A 19,036-nucleotide genomic window follows, 5' to 3' on the forward strand; every position below is an offset into this window, starting at 1 on the left:
CAAACCGAAAAAGACTGGTCCAGTAGCGATATCATGTGGTAATACTCGATACTTCCACAAACTGTGCTCCCGGAAGAAACCATTCTGGAAGTTGGTAAATGAATATCAACGCTGATTGAAATGGCGTCGGGCACGGTGCGTAGGTGGGCTCTCGTCGCTGTTTCTCTGCTAAACTTTGCATTTGTTTTCATTTCCGGTGCCGACTTTATTCGGTTTATATCATTCCGAGCCATTTACGACAACATCACTGGGGACACGACACTGTGTCAAGGTAAGCTAGACCGCTGCTGCTGGCTACCGGGCGAAGTTTGCTAACTTTAGAGGAGGAGGTCATTAATGAAGTCTAACATGAGATGGCTGTCAGTGCTGCTACGCTGTATCATATAGTATTTTATAACATGAAATACGTATTTGAAATTTAGCAAAACACAACTGTTATTTGTACGTGATTCTACCACCAGTGCCAGTCTCTTTATCAGCAATGAGAGTAGGACTGAGATAGAGTTGAAGTTGTAACAATGCGCCAGTGGGGGTCAGTGCCCGGCTAGCTCAGTCGGTAGAGCATGAGACTCTTAATCTCAGGGTCGTGGGTTCGAGCCCCACGTTGGGCGTACAACTTTTCGTTGGCAGCATTGCATGTATGGTATTTTGTTGTTGTTGTGTCAGACAGAAATTGGCAATGTCAAATCCTGTTTCATAAAACAATATCACCAAGTTCTGCGTGGTGAAATTGGAAACCAAACACGTAGCTTCCTTTGATTAATTCACAACAATATTCATACCCCACTGGTGTTTAGAATGTAAAATGACTTTTCTCTTTACGTCATTTGCCCTTACCTAAGACTCCATACCGTGGTCTGTGGCCCTGCGGGACAGCTCTGTCCTCGGGTCTCTCGCTGTGGATCTGGGGCTGCTGGCTCTCTTCATCACACAGCACAGTGTGCTCGCCTGGGCTCCGGTCAAAAAGGCTCTCCAGTCAGGGCTGGGGGCCCTGAACAGGACGGCATACTGTTTCAGCACTGTAGTGGCACTCCAGGTATTGCAACACATTTAAATGGACATTTTACTGCATTTTGGAAAATAGCATCTTTAAACACCAGTTTAAGTTGAGCGTGTCTTTGGCTTTGTTATACACGTTTTCCTACACAACTCTCCTCCTGTGTTAGATCTTGATGCGTTACTGGCAGCCTGTGACTGACGCCCCCTGTCTGTGGTCAGTGCGTCATGCACCCTGGAGCGTCTGGTTCCCTCTGCTCTGCTTCAGCCTGCACTTCCTCTGCTGGGCCATCATCTGCAGCATCCTCATGCTCTTTGATTACCCTGAACTGTTAGGCCTCAAGCAGGTAACTTATTAGTATTTCTTATTAAGTCATTATGTTTGGGATACTTTGCCTTACAGAAAATAGTTGTACCACTTTAATTCCAATGTATTATGTTTTATAGTATTTTCTATAGTTTTCAATCTGTCCTATATCAATATTTATTGAATTTGTTACTGCTTTTATTTTTATTAATGTTTAATTTCAGTTTCCTCAAGTTTACCTTGCCATAACTGAGCACATGCATACAGCACAAAGAAAAGTTACAAGTTGAGCAAGATGTACTGTACCATTTAATTCTGAACAATAATTACACAAGGTATTCAAAGAAATGTGCATTAAAAAACATAACTCTAACGACATCTCAAATTGGGATTAGTTTAGATTACTACCCATTTGTGTCTAAAGGCAGAATTGAACTTTTAACCCCAAATATTTCATACCGAACAAACCTGAGCAGGGTCAGATAAAACATCAAGAGGATCAACATTATATTTAATTTAACTGCCAATAATTCATATCTTTATGATATTATAATAGGAACAAACTGGGTGTAGCATACAGGAAGTGTGGAATCTGTGACAGTGATGACATCCTCTAAAAAATGTCTGTGCTGCTGCTTGGCCTTATTTTACCTCTTCTCTCTCAGGTGTATTACGAGTGTCTCGGTTTAGGAGACCCCCTGTCTCACAAGTCCCCAGGTGCCCAGCGCCTCCTGTCTCACTTCCGCCACCCGGTGTGCCTGGAGCTGGGCGTCGTGCTGTGGCTCCTGCCGGCTTTGTCCCTGGATAGGCTCCTGCTGGCGGGGACTCTGTCGTCCTACCTGGCCCTGGCACACTCTCTGGACAAACAGGATTTAGCCTACCTCTGCGTCCAGCTTAACAGCAAGCTGCAGGTCTTTGCTGAGCCGCACCACGGCAGCACCAACACCAGCAACACCAAGGAGAAGTGAAGTAAAGGTCTTCTTACCACTGCGTTGTGAAGCTGCCTGCTGTTTTTTATATGAATCAAATATTGTTCAGACTTCTCAATGAGCCTAAAGATGATCTGGCCATTTCTGGAAATTGCAAAAGACACACTCAACTTGACACTGTATTTTTTAAACATTTCACTGTATATGTAGTTTTAGAAAGCGAGAGTTTTTATGCAAAAGGTTTTACAGTTTGAACAAATGATTGTTACCTTGGCCATGGAGATTATATGATTATTGTTTTTAGTTTGTTTGTTTGTAAACAAGATTACGTAAAAACTACTTTTTGGATTTTCATTTTGGAGTGGATCTGAATCCCAGGTCATTGTAGTTTTTTTATATTTTTGAGAATATTTTTATATGTTACAATTTAAAGATTACTTAAGGTTATCAGGTTAGTCTTTTATTGCAATAATATAATTTTTATTTTATATTTCATATGAAAAGTAATGCAATTTAACAGAATTTATTTTGTTTGTCGTATAGTTTCTTTTTTATAGGCTTTTACTTTCCATACGCTATATTCGTGCACACTCATTTAAAATGGAATTGTTATTAAATGTCAAACTAAGATTTCACACTGGTAAAAGCACAAAAAGCTGTTTGTTTTTCACAAGTTACAGCTTCAATAATAAATAATTGTATTTCTGAGATAATGAATGTATTTCTTTGTGGTGGGTTCACATCAACAATAATGAACCAATTGAACACAGTTAGTATTCTTTGCCCACATCATTAATCAGATCAGAATATCTTTATTTACCATTTATTATTTCTCAAACTTCAAAGTACTGTTATCTTTGATTAAAAAACAATTGTCGGAGCAGACATTAAATAACAGGGAGTCATATTTAGTCAAATACTGTTTATGTGAATAATTTAAGAAACAAATAATGTAAACAAATTGAGCCTCCTGATTGCAAAAATAAAATAATTAGAAATAAACCATGAAATATGTTAAATGCATTACTAGGAAAACGTTATACCTGCAGTTGTCCTATTTACACTTAAATGCCTATTTTGTTGTGTATCATGTTACATTTATCAAGATGTTTACTGGCTTGTTTGCTCTTTTTTTATTTGAACCATTTCAGATGGATTTAGTTTATATTCACATCTTTACAAATTAAGACCTTAGTCTCGTTCCTTAGATGGCTGAAACAAGCTTCAAGGTTCTTTATTGTCAAACTAACATAGCTACAGAGTAATTATGTCGTAACAGGAGGGAGAGTTGCATGTTGTGTCCTGACATGAAATTGCAAATAATAATTCCTGAAACTAATAAAATAGTCCTTTAAAAACATGCCATCTGAGAGAAGTAGATCAGGCCTGCAGCTTTTGTTCACACACCCCTCCACCTCTCTTCCAATTAGCCCTGCAGGAGGATGGGACGAGGCGAGGGTGGGGGTTGTTGCCCGGGCAGACGGCTGTGTTATTTAAACGCCTTTTCTTAGGTCCGACAATATGGTGTGTGCCACTAAACTCTCCTGACAGAATTTAATGTAATTATAGGATTACAGTGCTGCTGCTCCGAGGCTGGAAATATTTACTACTATACCGAGGACGGAGGTTTTTACATGCTCTGATGCACAGTCAGGTCGTGGGGTGATTTGACGTCTTTTAAAAAGCTACTGTTTCAACAGAAGAGATTAATCTGTTTGTGGAAGGAGATTTTGTCGTCGAGGAGGAGGGGAGCGCATTAGCCGAGACAGACACAAGTCAAGATGACATCTGAGGCGGATACACTGATATCTTTGGGGTTTTGGTGAGTTTTATTTTACACACAGAATCAACAATGTTTTTTGGTAGTATGTAGCAAACACATTTTAAGTTTATTCAAATGTTTGTGTTAAAAGTTGTACTAAGTTAAACAAACGGTAAACTAGGACAGCAGGTTGTGCTGATGAATGTTGTCCCACAAGGTGATTTCACATTGATTTGCATATCTTTATAATTATAATAATAATAATAATAATAATAATAATATATAAGGAGTATTTAACATATATCCATTTGATAATACTCTTATAGAGTTTTACATTTCCTTAAAGTTTAATATTTGTGTTGTGTACACCTCTTTTTAACATGGTTGTGAGAGAGAATTGATTTGATTCATCATTTCCTTATTTACAGACAATTCCCAGAGGCCCTAAAGAAGAACAGCGATCCTCTTGTCCCCGACCTTTTCTGTGATGTCTGTCACCTCTCTGCCAGAATGGAAACAACTCCTGCTGGAGAGAAAAAAGAGAGAAGAGGAGGATCGCGAAAGGAGGGAGAAAGAGGAGGAGGAAAAGTATGCCAGCATGCCCGCCTGGAAGCGAAGCATCATCCAGAGGAGAAAGGCGAGGTTGGACAGTTTGGGTGACAGGGAAAAGGAGACGGACGTCTGTCTGCTGCAGGTGGATGTCAGATCTGCTTCTGATGGTCTGAGTGACACCGACAGCTTTGGGACGGTCAATTTGGAAAGCGAACTTTCCTTTAGTCCAGACCCGGGGTTATGGCAAGATGGAGACATCAAACCAGCCAGTCAGGTGTTTGAAGAAGCTATAGTTCCAGTTCATGAAAACCCATTTTTCCGCACACAAAGTGCATGGAGGAAAGGCCAGGATGCAGACGGAGTGGATGAGACAGAAGCCAAGGAGACGGAAAAAGATAAATCAAGCCCAAGCAGTCAAGATGGGGGATTGGGAAGGGATGTAGAGATGAAAATAGAGAGATTCAGAGATGTGAGTGAAGGACGGGAAAAAGAGAGGAGCAGAGACAGGAGTCAAGGAAGAGAAAGAGAGAACAGCAACCAATGGAAAGAGTCAGTTAAAGATGACAACAGGGAGTGGGAATTCCTCAAAGTCAGAAAAGACGGGGAGGAAAAGGAAACAGATCCACAATCATGTTTTCGGACCTTCCGAGCCGACAACATCATCATCATCGAGCAGGACAGGATAGGCAACGATGAGAGAAGGGGTAGATGGAGGGAGGCGGAGAGAGAGAGGCCTGAGCAGGACCACCAGGGGCAGAGAGGCTTGAAGATGGACCTGAGGGAGATCCTGGCCGGAGGAGGGAGCATAACAGAGATCCGAGCCTCTGAGGTTCTGATTATAAAGCCTTCATCAAGCTCTGAAGAGAGGAGTCCAGAAGGAGGAGGGAGAGGGAGAGGATCAGGTAGAGAGGATGGAGAGGTCAAATGCAGCATGGATGAAAGCAGGAAGAGCTTTTGCAGGGAGATCAAAACAGACATGTCTTGGCTGAGAGAAAAAGACAAAGACAGACCATGGGGCCAGGCGACAGTTATAAAAGACGACAGGGAGGAAAGCTTGGACGACAACGTGTTTGTTGAAAGAGGAGGGAGGGTCAGTCAGTTGCTGAGTAAATTTGGACAGCACCCAAAGCCTCCGTCTCGATCAAAAAGCTCTGATAATTTACTCCGGCCCGGGAGAAGGAAATACTCTGGAGATGAAGATGACCAGCAGTCTGAGTCAGATGGGAGAAACTTGATGTTGAAAGGTGTGCCAAAACGCTCATTAAGCTTCTCTGATCGAGTCATCAGCAGTAAGGAGAATGGTTTGGATGACAATGGGCATCATGAAAGGAGAAGGTGTGGGAGGGTACATTCAGAAAAGAGCGTAGGGGCATGGGTTGACGCTACAGCCGTAGGGAAGGAAACCACAGAAAAGATCAAACTGGGGTGCACATCGCTTTCAGATAAAGGCCGGTTTGGAAAGCTTATAGATGGACAATTACAAAATATGGATAAAAATGAGGGGCCCATGCAAAAGAGAAATAAATCAGAAATGTGTGTTGCCGTCGAACAAAGCAACAAAGTTAAGAAAGTGACGCCTGTTGACACAAGGGCTGCGGAAAGGGCATGTGATGCGGATGGAGACGAGGGGTTCACAGTGGCATCGGTCAAGAACACAGAAGGAATCTCGTTTGCTAGAAAAGTTACAATCAGGCAGGACGGGAAAGCAAGAGCTGAGGTCAAGAGACAGACAGGTGAGAAGACTTTAAAAAGGGAAATTAATGATGAAAAAGATTCAGAGGCAGGGGGAAAGATTGAAGCGCAAGTTTGCAAAAGAAAGGTGTCGGATTTCCGCAAAAAGGAGGGATTTGGAGGCATAATCCCACCTTCACTGAAGAGTCACGTTGCATCAGCTTTCACAGAGTGCTCCAGTTTCCTCTGTGTTGTCACAGAGAGATCTAGGGACCCCAACAGAGGGCCGGAGTGGAGTAGTACACAAGGACCTTTCCCAACACACTCTGTTTTGTCCCGACACACAGAGGAGCTTATAAATAAAATAGAAAAAATAGGAGACACAACCGTTTACAGCAGAGGAGAAAGGGTGTTTGACAAGTCCCAAGGCTCATATCAGGATATTGGATCAGAGAATCTCAGTCATGATGTAACGCCCAGATCTCCAAAAAGGATCCCACCCATGGGGATCTCTCCAGGGCCCCTTGAGATTCAAATCCCCAGGAGTGTGTTTTATGTTGCCGAAGACATGGCAGAGAGAAAAAAGTCTGTGGGTCAAAGCGGCAACTGGGAAGGAGGTAAAGGGGTTGAGAGGAGGGATAGCTGGAGGATTGGAAAACCCCTGAGCCGCATTGAGTCCCTGCGAGAGAAAATTAGACAAAAAGAGCTGGAGACTCTGAGACAAATAGAGGCACAACATGGAAGTGGGAGTGAAGCTGCAGACATAAAAAACACTCCAACAGCCGGGGACAAGCATGACGAGAGCACAACAGCAATAGAGAAAGAGAGGGAAGCTGCACCTCACATGCGGAAGAAGTCGATCGAAGCCGAGAGGGGACAGGAAGACGAAGCAGCGCAGACAACCGCGACTGCTTTTGACGTCACGCAGGAAGTCAGTGTGTTAAAAACCTGCCCTCAACTTCCTGTTTCTGTCTCACAAGCCATCAGAGCTGAAGAAGTACCAAGCGGCTACACAACTTCCACCACCGGAGTTATTTCTGACAGCTTCTCGATATCTGAGGACGAAAATGACCCCCTGAAACATGTGGAAGAAGAGCTAAAGCGACACAGGGCCCAACTCGAGAAGAGAGAAAAAGGAAGGGAGGAGGAGGAGGAGATACAGCAGCAGTCAGAGGAGAAGGTAGAGGAAAATATATTGCCTCTCAATTCTGAGAATTCTCTCTCCCCATTGCAGCCGCACCCCAACACCATCACAGCTATGAGTCGGATCTACAACTTGGAATCAGTGAGCTCGAGGTCGGCCATGTGTCTGAGGGACAGGACTGTCGACATCCCATCAGTGCATCTAGTTAAAGTGAAGCCACTCTTATCAAATGCACAGCAGGGGGACAGAAAAGCCTCCTCAGATGAGGACACCCCTGGAGTTCAGACGATACAGCGTCAGATAGAACAGTTTCAGATGAAAGAGAAGGAACTGCTGAAGTCTTGTGCATCACCAAACACTCCTCTTAAGGACAAAGAGAAAAAGGGGCAGCAAAGCCTAAGAGGCGTGCTAAAGTACAAGGTGAATGACAACGTCAAGACCCCGAAGAAAGACCAAGAAACACCAGAATCAAAGGTCAAAGTGTGTCCTTGGCGTGTTTGTTCACCGACAAATCAGCTCAAACAATCCAACCAAAATACAAACTCAATTCTCAGGAGCCAATCCCCAGATAATGCTCTGAAACCCTCGGATAAAGCCCCGACCCCGGCCTCCTCCCCCAGCTCCACACCGCCTGTTCAGTCTCCTAGTGTTTCTCCATCTCCAACCCCATCGCCCACGCTGTTCTCCATCAGGAGTGCTTCTGGGGGCCAAGTGAGGAGAGGTGCCACCATCACGGTCACCCCAAGAAAGCCTGTTGAAGGAGGAGGGGTGACAGGTCCCGCAGCAGGGTCCAACTCCCCAGCGCAGCAGGCCGAGTCGCCCTCCACTGGGAACGAGCCAGCGAAGAAGAAGTTTCCCACAGTGGATGAGATCGAGGTGATTGGAGGATATCAGAATCTGGAGAAATCCTGTCTAGTCAAGAACAGAGCGACTCCAAAAAGGGTGAGTGGAAGAAGTTAGTTTTGTTGTTTGCCTTTCACAGATAAATTCAAGCAAAGACACATTACCTTACCTAACTATACACAAAGTAGTACCAAAAAAGCAACATGTCTGCTTCTTCCAATAACTTTAACATGTCAAGTTGCAAAAATGGCGGTTTGGGAGAATACTGATTTCAAACGATTGAGTAAGCCAGAAAGGGAGCGTAATATATCTAAATGTCTTCAGAGTTAGTTCAGAGGGCATCACCTGGTTGTCAAGCAGAATCCTCTCTCTATCTAGAGAACATCCCTTTTGATTGAGAAGTACAATCACAGACACCGACCTAAGCCAGTTAAAGCCTTATCACGCACGGCATCTTGATTCTTAGCCATACAATCCTAGAGTGATCTGCTTTGCCATTTGCATCTGAGGTCTGGTTATTTTGCAGACTTTTTACTTTTACCCTTTGATTAAAAAAAATAGGGTAAAAGTAAAAACAATTATACCAACTTATACATGTAATGGAATCTTAAACATGTATTGGCAGCAACAATACCTCCATATTTCCTGAGGTTTACAGGTTATTTTCTGTCACTCAAAACCAAAGAAAGAAAGTGAAAGCAAACTGCTTTTTGCTTTGTTTGCCAGAATGAGGGTAACTATGAATGCAAACAACAGCAAAGTGTTAAATAAAGCACCCCTTAGTTTGTTTAAGCCAGATCAATGTTCCTTCCATTATTTGTTTGCGTTTTGCCTACATAACATCACATGCTTGTCTGTGTGGATTGGTTCATGCAAAGACCAGTATTTTAAATGAATCTTAATGAGTCACAGTTCAGATTTGGACTTTCTATTTCCTCCTTTTTAACTTTTACCTGAATGCAATCCTTGTTTGCGGATGAGTGGATGAGGAACTCTTATGTAACAGAGGGAGCAGAGCTGAAATATAATTGTGTTCTGTTCTTTCTTAAACCACCTTGTGTTGATGAATCCAACTGTATTCATGTGTTACTGCACCTGAAGAATTATAGTGTTTTTTAATTGATATTTTTCCTTTTAACAGTGGTTAAACTGCTGGTTAGTTCAGTCTAGAACTGAGTGTGTTGTGTTTCCTTGTTCCCTTGTACCAGTTCTACCAATTTTGTCGAGTCAGCTCTCCCTTCCTCAGACAAATCTGTCTTTGTATCTACATGGCTGCTTCCTAGAGGTGTTTGGTTTGTTAGACTGCAGTCTTGGCAAAGGATTTTTTGACCACACTGACCCTCAACAGTATTGACGCCAGGCTGCCAACTCTTAGTTGGGGAAGAATGTAAAGAGAAAGAAGTGAAACAGCATTATGCTAAAATAACTTTAGGTCTCAAGAAAATTACAGTTTGACAGTCATACTGCGAGGAATTGAAGGCGTTGGAATGCTTCTCATTGGGTCTAACCAAAACTCCCTGTCACACTGCATTTTTTTGCTCACTTCCTCTTTTTAATTTCTTTACTTCCTCCAAACGAGACTCAGAAAGACACGAGGAAGTGATTATGGTGTTCACTTTTAAATGGCAAAATGCAACACAGATACTAAGCCTATGTCAACACAAGAGTCCAACTAGAATTAGTGCGGTTCTCTGCAAACTAATATCTCTTGACTGGCCTTTCATTGTGACCTCTAATTCAATAAACAAACATGTGTCTCTAAGCACAGGCCTCTTTAGCGGCAGTGAACACGTTACGGCGTTGAATCCCTGACCACCTGTCGCTCTCTCGGTGATGTCCTTCACACTGTTTGACATTAGGCCTCCTCCTCTCCCCCATCCACGCCATCATGTCACAGAGGGGGGTGACCTGCCTGCTCCTCACCTTCCTCCTCCTTTGAGTTTGTATGCTTTTTATTTTCTTGGACTTTCTTTACATCAAAGTCGTCCTTTGCTCTCTTGATTCAGGCTCCTCAATTATGGCTTTTTTTCTTGTTGGAAATGTAAGAAACGTTCACATTTCTGTCACAATCTTATCATCGTCTGCATTTAGTTTATTTCAAGCAATCGTATGCATGCTTTTGAAAGGATTTTAATGTTTTTTTCTTGATCTAAAAAGGCATGGATCAGTCCTATTTTAAAAATGTTTTCTGAACAGATGGAAAGTTCAACTTAAAGCATTACTAAACACGCAGTATTGAACCTATAAACAGTGGTGGCCAAATGTATACCAACTTCCTGCTAAGGAAAATGTCCTTGTTATGTCTATACTCTCTCAGGCTTCTGTCTCTCACCCGGTGCCTCTGCTGTCCTGCTGTGTTAGCCCTAGTTAATCGGGTTCAGGGAGGGAGGATTAGCCTGCTGTGCCTTAACATGATTTGCCCAGCCTCACTAATGCAGAGCTATTATCTGCACTCTTCTGCAGACAGCCGCTGTCAGGATGAAGCAGCGGAAACTTGTGTAGTGTGGAATCTGTAGGCTTCATCCAGATCATGTCTGCACCTCTGGGTGTGTTTACAACTGTACACGCCGAGTACACGAATGCGTGTGCTATGCTTTACTCAGACCAATGGGTCACCATTGGTCTGTGTCCTGTTTACACCACGCTGACCTTTGAGTAAACATACTCTGGCAAGGACAAGCTAAACATATCCTTTATCTCCTTTCCTTACAAACAAGGTGTAACTCTGTTTTCTCTCGGTCTGTTCCTAAAGAATCAATAAGTTAGTGCATGAAGTCCAAGTCAGTAAGTACTCTACTGAGAGAGTATTTATTCTGTGCTAAGCCTCATGTTGTCAGTTAACATTACAATGACAGATTACAAACATCTCACAGACGCAGGCTGAGACTCTCCTCAGCGCCTGTGTTCACACTCTTTTCCTTACTTCACAATGTTATAACTTTATTCTCATGTTATCATATTTTATCTGCAGCTCAAATTGCAAGGGTTCTGATGTGTCAGAGGACATTCAGTGTTGGTAAAGAACGAATACCGCCTTTTGCTGCTGCAAAACCTGACAAACCATAACCATAACACAAAACATGCTAAATCAATGTTGTATTCTAAGGAAAATTGCACTATGTCTAAATGGTTTATGCAATGTTGTGAGTATTGTGTGAATGGATGTCAGATGTCCTGCTTAGCTGTTGACAAAAATGTGAAATAAAAGAATCCCCTTTACTTTTGTCGACAGGGAAATGTGTGTTTTGACGAGGACCAGCTGGAGCAGGTGTGTGAGTACCCATCAGAGACCTCCATGCTGGCCTGCACACCCTACCCTCGGGACCCATGGAGGATGGAGAAGCAGCAGGGAGAGGAGGTGCAGGAGGAGGAGGCTGAGATGGAGGAAATAGCAATCGTATCCAAAAGCACGAGGAACGTGGGGATGGTAACAGGAGGGGCTCTTAGAGTGGGTCAGTGTCAACCCCTTCTCAAAAAACACAACGTGTAATGAGTGGGGTTATGGGTTTCAATTTTTTTTTGGTCTCACTGTGAAACTCTCCATGGGTTTGGACTTTACTCCGGCTAAAAAAGCCATTTATTTCACTGTGTCGAACTTTCCTTAAATGATATGTCTGGCAATATTTTACTGCATAACCTTCTTATTGTCAACAAATCCCTGACGTGTTCTTTAAAAAGCCTACAAAGAACGTTGGCATTGTACTTTTACTTCAAGTCACGACGAGAACAAATATGTATTAATCTGATGCTTAAATGAATCCTCAGCTATATTGAGCTATTTTTTCAAGCTTGAGTAAAGTTAGCTAGAAACTACAGCACTGTGCTGTTTTAATTAATTACGGACCTGTTTCAAAGATAAAAACAGAAAAAATGTGATGTATTTTTAGAGACTCAATAGATCAGAGATAATGAATTGGCTTAAAACTGAATGCCACAGATTGACTATGGAAATACTCAAAGCACTAGCAAGAAAAAGTGAGAGCTAGCAAGCTTGCTATATGTTAGCTAGCATAATATCACTGAGCAAGTTTGCTAGCTTAATTACTATCACTGTTTTTTAAATACATGTGTTTGTACTATTGAATTTGTCTCATATCTGTCTACAATTTTTATTTTGTGGAGCAGTTCAGACTCTGACAGAGAAGGTTAAACTCGGTGCAATGCAGCTAAAGAGTTTTCCCTATTTTAGACTATGCGGTTCTCCATTACCTTAAAAAACATTGTGAGGTCCCTGCAAAAAGAGCCTGCTATTAATGGCACAACATTTCAAATAAAAGGTCACCAAGTTTGAACAAATAGTTAAGCAAAGGTCCACTGATTGTCACATTGGAGTAAATATTTTGAGCTGTGAAATGTTGTTGACTTTAACCATGGTGTTGTAAACTCTTTTTGGGATTTGTTGTCAATAAGAACAAATCTGGATAATCTCATGCTTTGATAAACAAACTAACTGACCAATGTTTTGTAAAAATGGTAGCAAGTTAGAAATGTAGGCAATAAAAACAAATAACGAACATTTATACACAATGGTTTTTTTTAATGCCGAAATGGTAGATTTGTTACAAAATGTATGTTATTACTTAGCGGTGGAAAGGTATGGTTGCATTTATAGTAGGCCTACCCCAGAGGCCATACATGTCACAGCGGGTGAATGGGAAAATAAAGTAATAATAATAATAATCATTAATTCACCTTATTTACCTTCCATCTCGGTACTCGCCAAAATTCCCCATTTTACAAGATCACCAACAGTTTGAATGTTGTTTGTTTTGTTGATCTGTATTGTTGAAGCAATTGTTTATAATCCTTGTGGTGTTTTTATCTAGCATCAGAATGAATGAGAATAAATGTAATGTCTTCAGTTCGACTCCTGCATCGAAATATAGGAAAACACAATTTACTGGGGACATTGTTTCATCTGGTTTTATGTCCTGAGAAATATGGGGAAAAGTGTATGTCTGAGTATGGTACATTATAAACAACCATCAGGTGTGCTCTGATGGGTATTAAAAGATCACTTGTCCATGCAATATCAAAATATTTTATTTTTTAGTTAATATATTTCATAGCTTATTTTATGTTAACTCATTTATATATTTGTCTGCCTCGGCATAGAGGAGTGATGTTTGTATCATCTGGTTTAATGTGCCTGCTGGATTCGCCCATACAGATGATATGAAGGTCAGTTAATAGATGTTTTATTTTTCTTGTCTGAAGCCTCCTGTTGAATGTTGCAGGGTCGGTACAATGTGTTAGAGAGTTAGAGGTGTGTGTATTTTGGTTTAATTGAGCCTTACTGTTTCCAATGACAACTCAGGTAACAGTTTAGTTCATGAGTATGGATATAAATAAAGGTAATATTTGTTAACATTCGTCATGTAGGAGAGGAGAGAGCTGTGTGAGTGAAAGTCCCTGAGAGGAAGTTGTGTTGAGTTGAGAACATTTATCAAAATAACTAATATATTACAGCTGCTATCTGATGTTTGGCTATGTTTATAAAACAATATATTGTAAAAGAAGATGCAAAATTCTGAGCAAAATGTTTTTTCTATGATGGTTGGAGAAGCTGGCTTCAAGAGAAGAAAAAAACAAATAAATATTTCTGAAAACATTTTTGTCTCCTCTTTTATTCATAAAATGTCAAATCCACGGAAAAATAAGTATTCATTTAGGTTTTTGATTAAAATAAGGCTTTTCCTTATTTCTTTTCCAGTACCAAACTGGATAGTGCAGTCATCTGAAATACATGCTATGATTATAATGAGGATCATTAAAATCATGAAAATAAATTGTCAAGTCAATTTAACAACATAAGAAATAAAAAACATTAAAAAAAACAAAATAATTAAAGCTTTAAAAAATATATGCAAATTAAAAGACAGAAAAATAGAGGCTTCAGTTTACAGAAAGAGTCTGAATACTTCCTGTACCACTGGTTCATTGTAAAAAGATTTTAAAAAAACGAGTCACAAAATGAATTTAAAAAGAGAAACAGACCCAAACAGTCAAAAAGAAAAATATAAAACTGAACCTCGTTGATGATGAGTGTAATAGCGACACCATGCGGAGGGATGCGATGGGACTTCCGGCTCTTTTTAGTGAGCCGGATCATTTGGCTCGGCTCACCAAGAAGAGCCGGCTCTTTCGGCTCCCAAGTGGCTCTTCATTTGACCACATATACCTTTTATAATTCAATCAAATGTACTGTTTGGACTAATGATTTATATGTGTACGCATATATCATTTAAATTATTCAATAGGCCTACATCCTTTGTTCTGAAGTATTCAAAAGTAACAAATTACATTTTTAAATATAAATGATCGTGGCCATTGCGTTTACAGACCCTAGGCTTGTTTGAGACACATTGCGGCTCGCCTCGAAAGTAGACGAGAGAAGCCGATCCCAGCCGGGGGAGGTGTCAAAAAGCTTGTCTTAAGTCGGACAGCTCGGACTCGGAGTCGGCTTGACTGGCTGGGTTTGCAATGGCGGAAATTCCATTGTACCCACTGTAGACAAAGGTGATCTCCATTGCTTTATATAGGTTTGTTAATTCAGTCATGATGATGAACCACACCAGTGACTGGGTTCCATAATTAGAAATGCTCCCCCCTCTTAATGTTTGCAAAACTGATAGGTGGACAGGCTACAAATGATCAGTCCCTTCAGATCCGCACACATGAAGCTTAATGAGCATGAATTGAACAGACCTGCTGCTGTGTTAATTCTTTAGCTGCCACTTTAAGCTTTATGATGTGTACAACATGGATGTAATTTGATTTAATCTTGCCATTTTAAATGATGTATTCAATAAATAAGGTTAAACCAAATCATTACAACAGATTTTATTTTAATGATTTGGTTTAACTTAAAGATAAACTTTATTGTTATTGCACATATTACAGGTACTGAGACAACGAAATGCAGTTTAGCTTCTAACCAGGTGCAACAAGCAGCGAAGTGGAAAGTAATGTACACAATCTACAGAATAACATATAGAATGAATTGAATGATGAATAAACAGTGGGGTATGAATACACTAGATATACACTAGCAGCCTGTGAGCAGTATGAACAGTGTGTATGAATATGCTAAGATATATAAAGTATGAAAACGGTAAGCAGTATAGTATACAATATATAGATATTAATTTCATGATGATAAACATTGTGGAACAATGACGAAAAATGGGAATGGATGTGGCGACGTAAAACTGACACAAAACAACAACACACTTTTGCCAGCCAATTGGAGTTTCATCAGCAGCACGTGGTAAAAACCACCAATGAGCGCTCAGCTCGAGATACCAGCGAGCCGTTTCCCATCAAGCATTTCGCTTCCGCAGCTCGTGGAGAGCAACTGTGCCAACCATAGACATATAAAGAGTAGACGCCGCATCGACCGCTGCTGCCTATTGGCGCTGACGAGCCGTGGGGCCGCCATCTTGGACCGGTCACCCGCTCCACTCAGTGTAATCTGTCTGGCAGGCGCAATGAAGTGTCAGCGCATTTTATCAATCATAACTCGCTGAATACAAAACTGATTTTCACGGGGGGGGGGGGGGGGGGGGGGTTCTGCAAACGTCATATATGTAGGCATGATACCGGACACATGATTCGGCGTATTTTAATATTCATAGTAGGCTTAACAGCAATAGAATATTCTGGTATTTGATAGCCTATGTTATGTATGATAGGTATTTTGCAAAAGACACACGATATATAATATATACACACACACACATAAAAAAACACTAATGGTCTATATATGATAGAGAAGCATATTGTGTAGGCCTATACTCAGCTATTTTAATAAGTTGAAAAATGAAGAAACAATAATACATTATACATAGACAGAAGTTATATATCAGTAAAAATGAATATCTATGTCATAAAAAATGAAAATGTACTTCTACATCTATATAAAAAATGTAAATGTTCAAGTTAAACACAAGAACATGACACCACCCCGCCCAAACCATATTTACACAAAGTTGCTCATGACACCCGAATGCCCCGTGCATGCGGCTCCTCCAAAGCATGACTGAGAACCTCTTTCTCATATCTTTGTCTTTGGGAAACCATCAAAATAAAAACGGGAGATTTGAGAGTCAACACAAAAACATTTTAAGAAGGAGGTCAAGCTTATTTTCTTCCTTCTTCTTCCTAGATAGATTAGATTAGATTTAGATTAGGACCCTTTGTGTTTCAGGTGACAAAGACTTCGTCAGGTAATATGCAATGGGAGCCTTCCAATGTCCGTGTAGGCCAACCACCATGAACACAAGAGCCTCAGTAGCAGCATCGGTCTCATTGTTTCCATCACCCATGTCTACAAAAGCAGACATTGACTGGTTATGTGGATTATATTGCACATGTTTTCTGATGGCCATGTCATCCAACATGAGTGAAACACATCCATATTTAGCCTGGTCGTCCTGGCATCTTCTCTCCAGCATATCCAGCATCATCTTGTTCAGGCCAGGCTTGCCATCCACCGAACACAGCCACCTGTAAAAAAATTGAGAAGTAGCTATTTAACGTACTTGCAACCGTAATTTCCAAAAATGAAATTGAACAACATTAAGACTACCTTTTTGTTGTAGTCTCTCTGAGGTATTTGTATGCCTTTGGACCATGTAGATGGAGTGTGAGGGCACATTCTCTGTGGTCCTTGGAGTACTCATGGCCCTGCTTTGCCTTCAAGTCTATTTGAAGATCTGAAATTGTATGAGAAAAAATTAATAAGTTCCCTTCATATAATAACAAAGGAGTTTAATAAAGAGTGTAAGAGTAAGATGTACATGAATCTCAAAGTGCTACTTTCATCTTCCCTGAGTAGAAATCAAGCCTCTTTGAGTTCTTCTTTAATGAGGTTCTTTTCCCTCAAATCCCCCAAAAGAGTCCTCACTGTGGTCTCTGCCCTCTTTTCTCTAGCCATGGCATTCTTCCTCTCTCGCTCGAGACTCTCCACTCTTGCTAAAGCTTCATTGAGTCTGGCCTTAAGAGCAGTAGGAGAAGCAGGCGAGACATAGCTATGATCCCAGTAGAAAGAGGGATGAACATGGTTTGAGTGATGTTTCACTTCACACACAACACTTTGACACAACTAGAGTATGGCCCACATTCTTTCTTATAGTCATCACCTGTCAAAGCCACTGCCAGCATCATGCGTGTGTGTGTGTGTGTGTGTGTGTGTGTGTGTGTGTGTGTGTGTGTGTGTGTGTGTGTGTGTGTGTGTGTGTGTGTGCCAGGAATGCATGTTCAACATGTCTTCAATTGTGTGTGTATGTGTTTATTTGTGAGTGTGTTTAATATGAGTGGCAGCAAACAAGAGAGATGAGATTTGACTTTGTCTAGGACCATTATGATATAATGTTGAAAATAGAAATACTCACATCATTAGGCTGAGGTTGTGAGTGTGAGGTTGAAGCTTCTGGGTCGTCCTGAGGGGCCACAGACAGGCTCTCTTCAGCTTTTCTGGAAGTAGACGTAGTCCTGCCCTTTTCTGGCTAAAATGAAAAAGCAGAATACCACTACCACACACACACACACACACACACACACACACACACACACACACACACACACACACACACACACACACACACACACACACACACACACACACACACACACACACACACACACACACACACACACACACACACACACACACACACACACACACACACACACACACACACACACACACACACACACACACACACACACACACACACACACACACACACACACACACACACACACACACACACACACACACACACACACACACACACACACACACACACACACACACACACACACCTGTTATTGATAATAGAATATTTACATTTATGAATGCTAATAACCGTATGATGATACACCTACTCTTTGGAGGTGAACCGGGAAGCTGAAGATGGAGGGAATAACACCATCTCTGAGTCGGACAATCTGTCCTGTCCTGTCAAACTCGTCCTGCTTACAATGCTCACTGCAAATCACGGATGACTCGCTTGCAGTGAACCCTTCCCTCCTCAAAGCAACTTCCCACTTCTTTCTCATATCTTTGTCTTTGGGAAACCTTCAAAATAAAAACGGGAGATTTGAGAGTCAACACAAAAACATTTTAAGAAGGAGGTCAAGCTTATTTTCTTCCTTCTTCTTCCTATATAGATTAGATTAGATTTTACTGTATTCATCCCACAACGGGGACATTCACTTGTTACAGCAGCGATTTATAAAGTCTCAGTTGGCCATGAACATAATGTTTGCTGGCTACGATTTCGCTGGCGGACATCAATACAGTACAATAATATTCTATTTACAAAATACAACCAATTATAATGTTGAATCTTACTTGTGAAAAGTAATCCCCCGACCCCTGTTCGCAATCGTCCGCCGATTTGCACAGCAATATGCTGCACAGTGCTCTGGCATCTTGAAACCTCTGCTGTCTATGGGTAGAATGTCTGTAGGATGACCGGTCCAAGATGGCGGCCGTATTTCTTGCGCCCCAGCAGCCAATGCGGCGTCTACTCTTTATATGTCTATGGTGCCAACCACTAGGCTTGTTTGAGACAAGCAAGACCTGCGCAGTTGCGATCAACGTCTTGCTAGTGCGTTGCATGATGGTTAGTCATTTTGTCCGACTTGCTCTGGAGGCTCGCCCACATGAGACTTTGAAATCTCGCGGGACAAAGACGCCCGCAGCCTTGAGAGCGAGGCGAGGCGAGTTGGCGCAGTTGCTCTCCACTAGCTGCGGAAGCGAAATGCTTGATGGGAAACGGCTCGCTGGTATCTCGAGCTGAGCGCTCATTGGTGGTTTTTAC

At 41.5% G+C, this 19,036-nt stretch overlaps 2 protein-coding genes and 1 non-coding gene across 3 annotated transcripts; 2 read left to right on the forward strand and 1 right to left on the reverse strand.

The window, feature by feature from the left end:
* The first annotated feature begins 76 nt into the window (after positions 1–76).
* nrm (nurim) lies at positions 77–3,130 on the forward strand. The gene is made up of 4 exons (XM_034094649.2): positions 77–271; positions 843–1,036; positions 1,167–1,343; positions 1,969–3,130. The coding sequence occupies exons 1-4, from the start codon at positions 121–123 to the stop codon at positions 2,269–2,271; spliced, it is 825 nt and encodes a 274-aa protein (XP_033950540.1). The 5' UTR covers positions 77–120; the 3' UTR covers positions 2,272–3,130.
* On the forward strand, positions 539–611 carry trnak-cuu (transfer RNA lysine (anticodon CUU)). The gene has a single exon. It is a non-coding gene; the product is annotated as a tRNA-Lys (tRNA).
* Positions 3,131–16,091: 12,961 nt separating the features above from the next.
* On the reverse strand, positions 16,092–18,810 carry LOC139434772 (THAP domain-containing protein 6-like). The gene is made up of 5 exons (XM_071204734.1): positions 18,565–18,810; positions 18,096–18,288; positions 17,600–17,713; positions 16,795–16,921; positions 16,092–16,712 (listed from the first exon to the last, which is right to left on the reverse strand). Exons 1-4 carry the CDS (start codon positions 18,642–18,644, stop codon positions 16,910–16,912), a joined length of 399 nt encoding a protein of 132 aa, XP_071060835.1. The 5' UTR covers positions 18,645–18,810; the 3' UTR covers positions 16,092–16,712; positions 16,795–16,909.
* Positions 18,811–19,036: the final 226 nt, after the last annotated feature.

Source organism: Pseudochaenichthys georgianus, chromosome 11, assembly GCF_902827115.2.
Source record: "Pseudochaenichthys georgianus chromosome 11, fPseGeo1.2, whole genome shotgun sequence".
Classification (NCBI taxonomy): domain Eukaryota; kingdom Metazoa; phylum Chordata; class Actinopteri; order Perciformes; family Channichthyidae; genus Pseudochaenichthys; species Pseudochaenichthys georgianus.

Bases quoted from the DNA above. Each gene is read 5' to 3' on its own strand.
- nrm (XM_034094649.2), top strand. From the start codon at position 121: ATGGCGTCGGGCACGGTGCGTAGGTGGGCTCTCGTCGCTGTTTCTCTG. The intron at 272-842 runs GTAAGCTAGACC...CCCTTACCTAAG, and splicing joins GGACACGACACTGTGTCAAG to ACTCCATACCGTGGTCTGTG. The intron at 1,037-1,166 runs GTATTGCAACAC...CTCCTGTGTTAG, and splicing joins GCACTGTAGTGGCACTCCAG to ATCTTGATGCGTTACTGGCA.
- LOC139434772 (XM_071204734.1), bottom strand. From the start codon at position 18,644: ATGCCAGAGCACTGTGCAGCATATTGCTGTGCAAATCGGCGGACGATT. The intron at 18,289-18,564 runs GTAAGATTCAAC...TTTATTTTGAAG, and splicing joins CGGGGGATTACTTTTCACAA to GTTTCCCAAAGACAAAGATA. The intron at 17,714-18,095 runs GTAGGTGTATCA...TTTTCATTTTAG, and splicing joins TCCCGGTTCACCTCCAAAGA to CCAGAAAAGGGCAGGACTAC.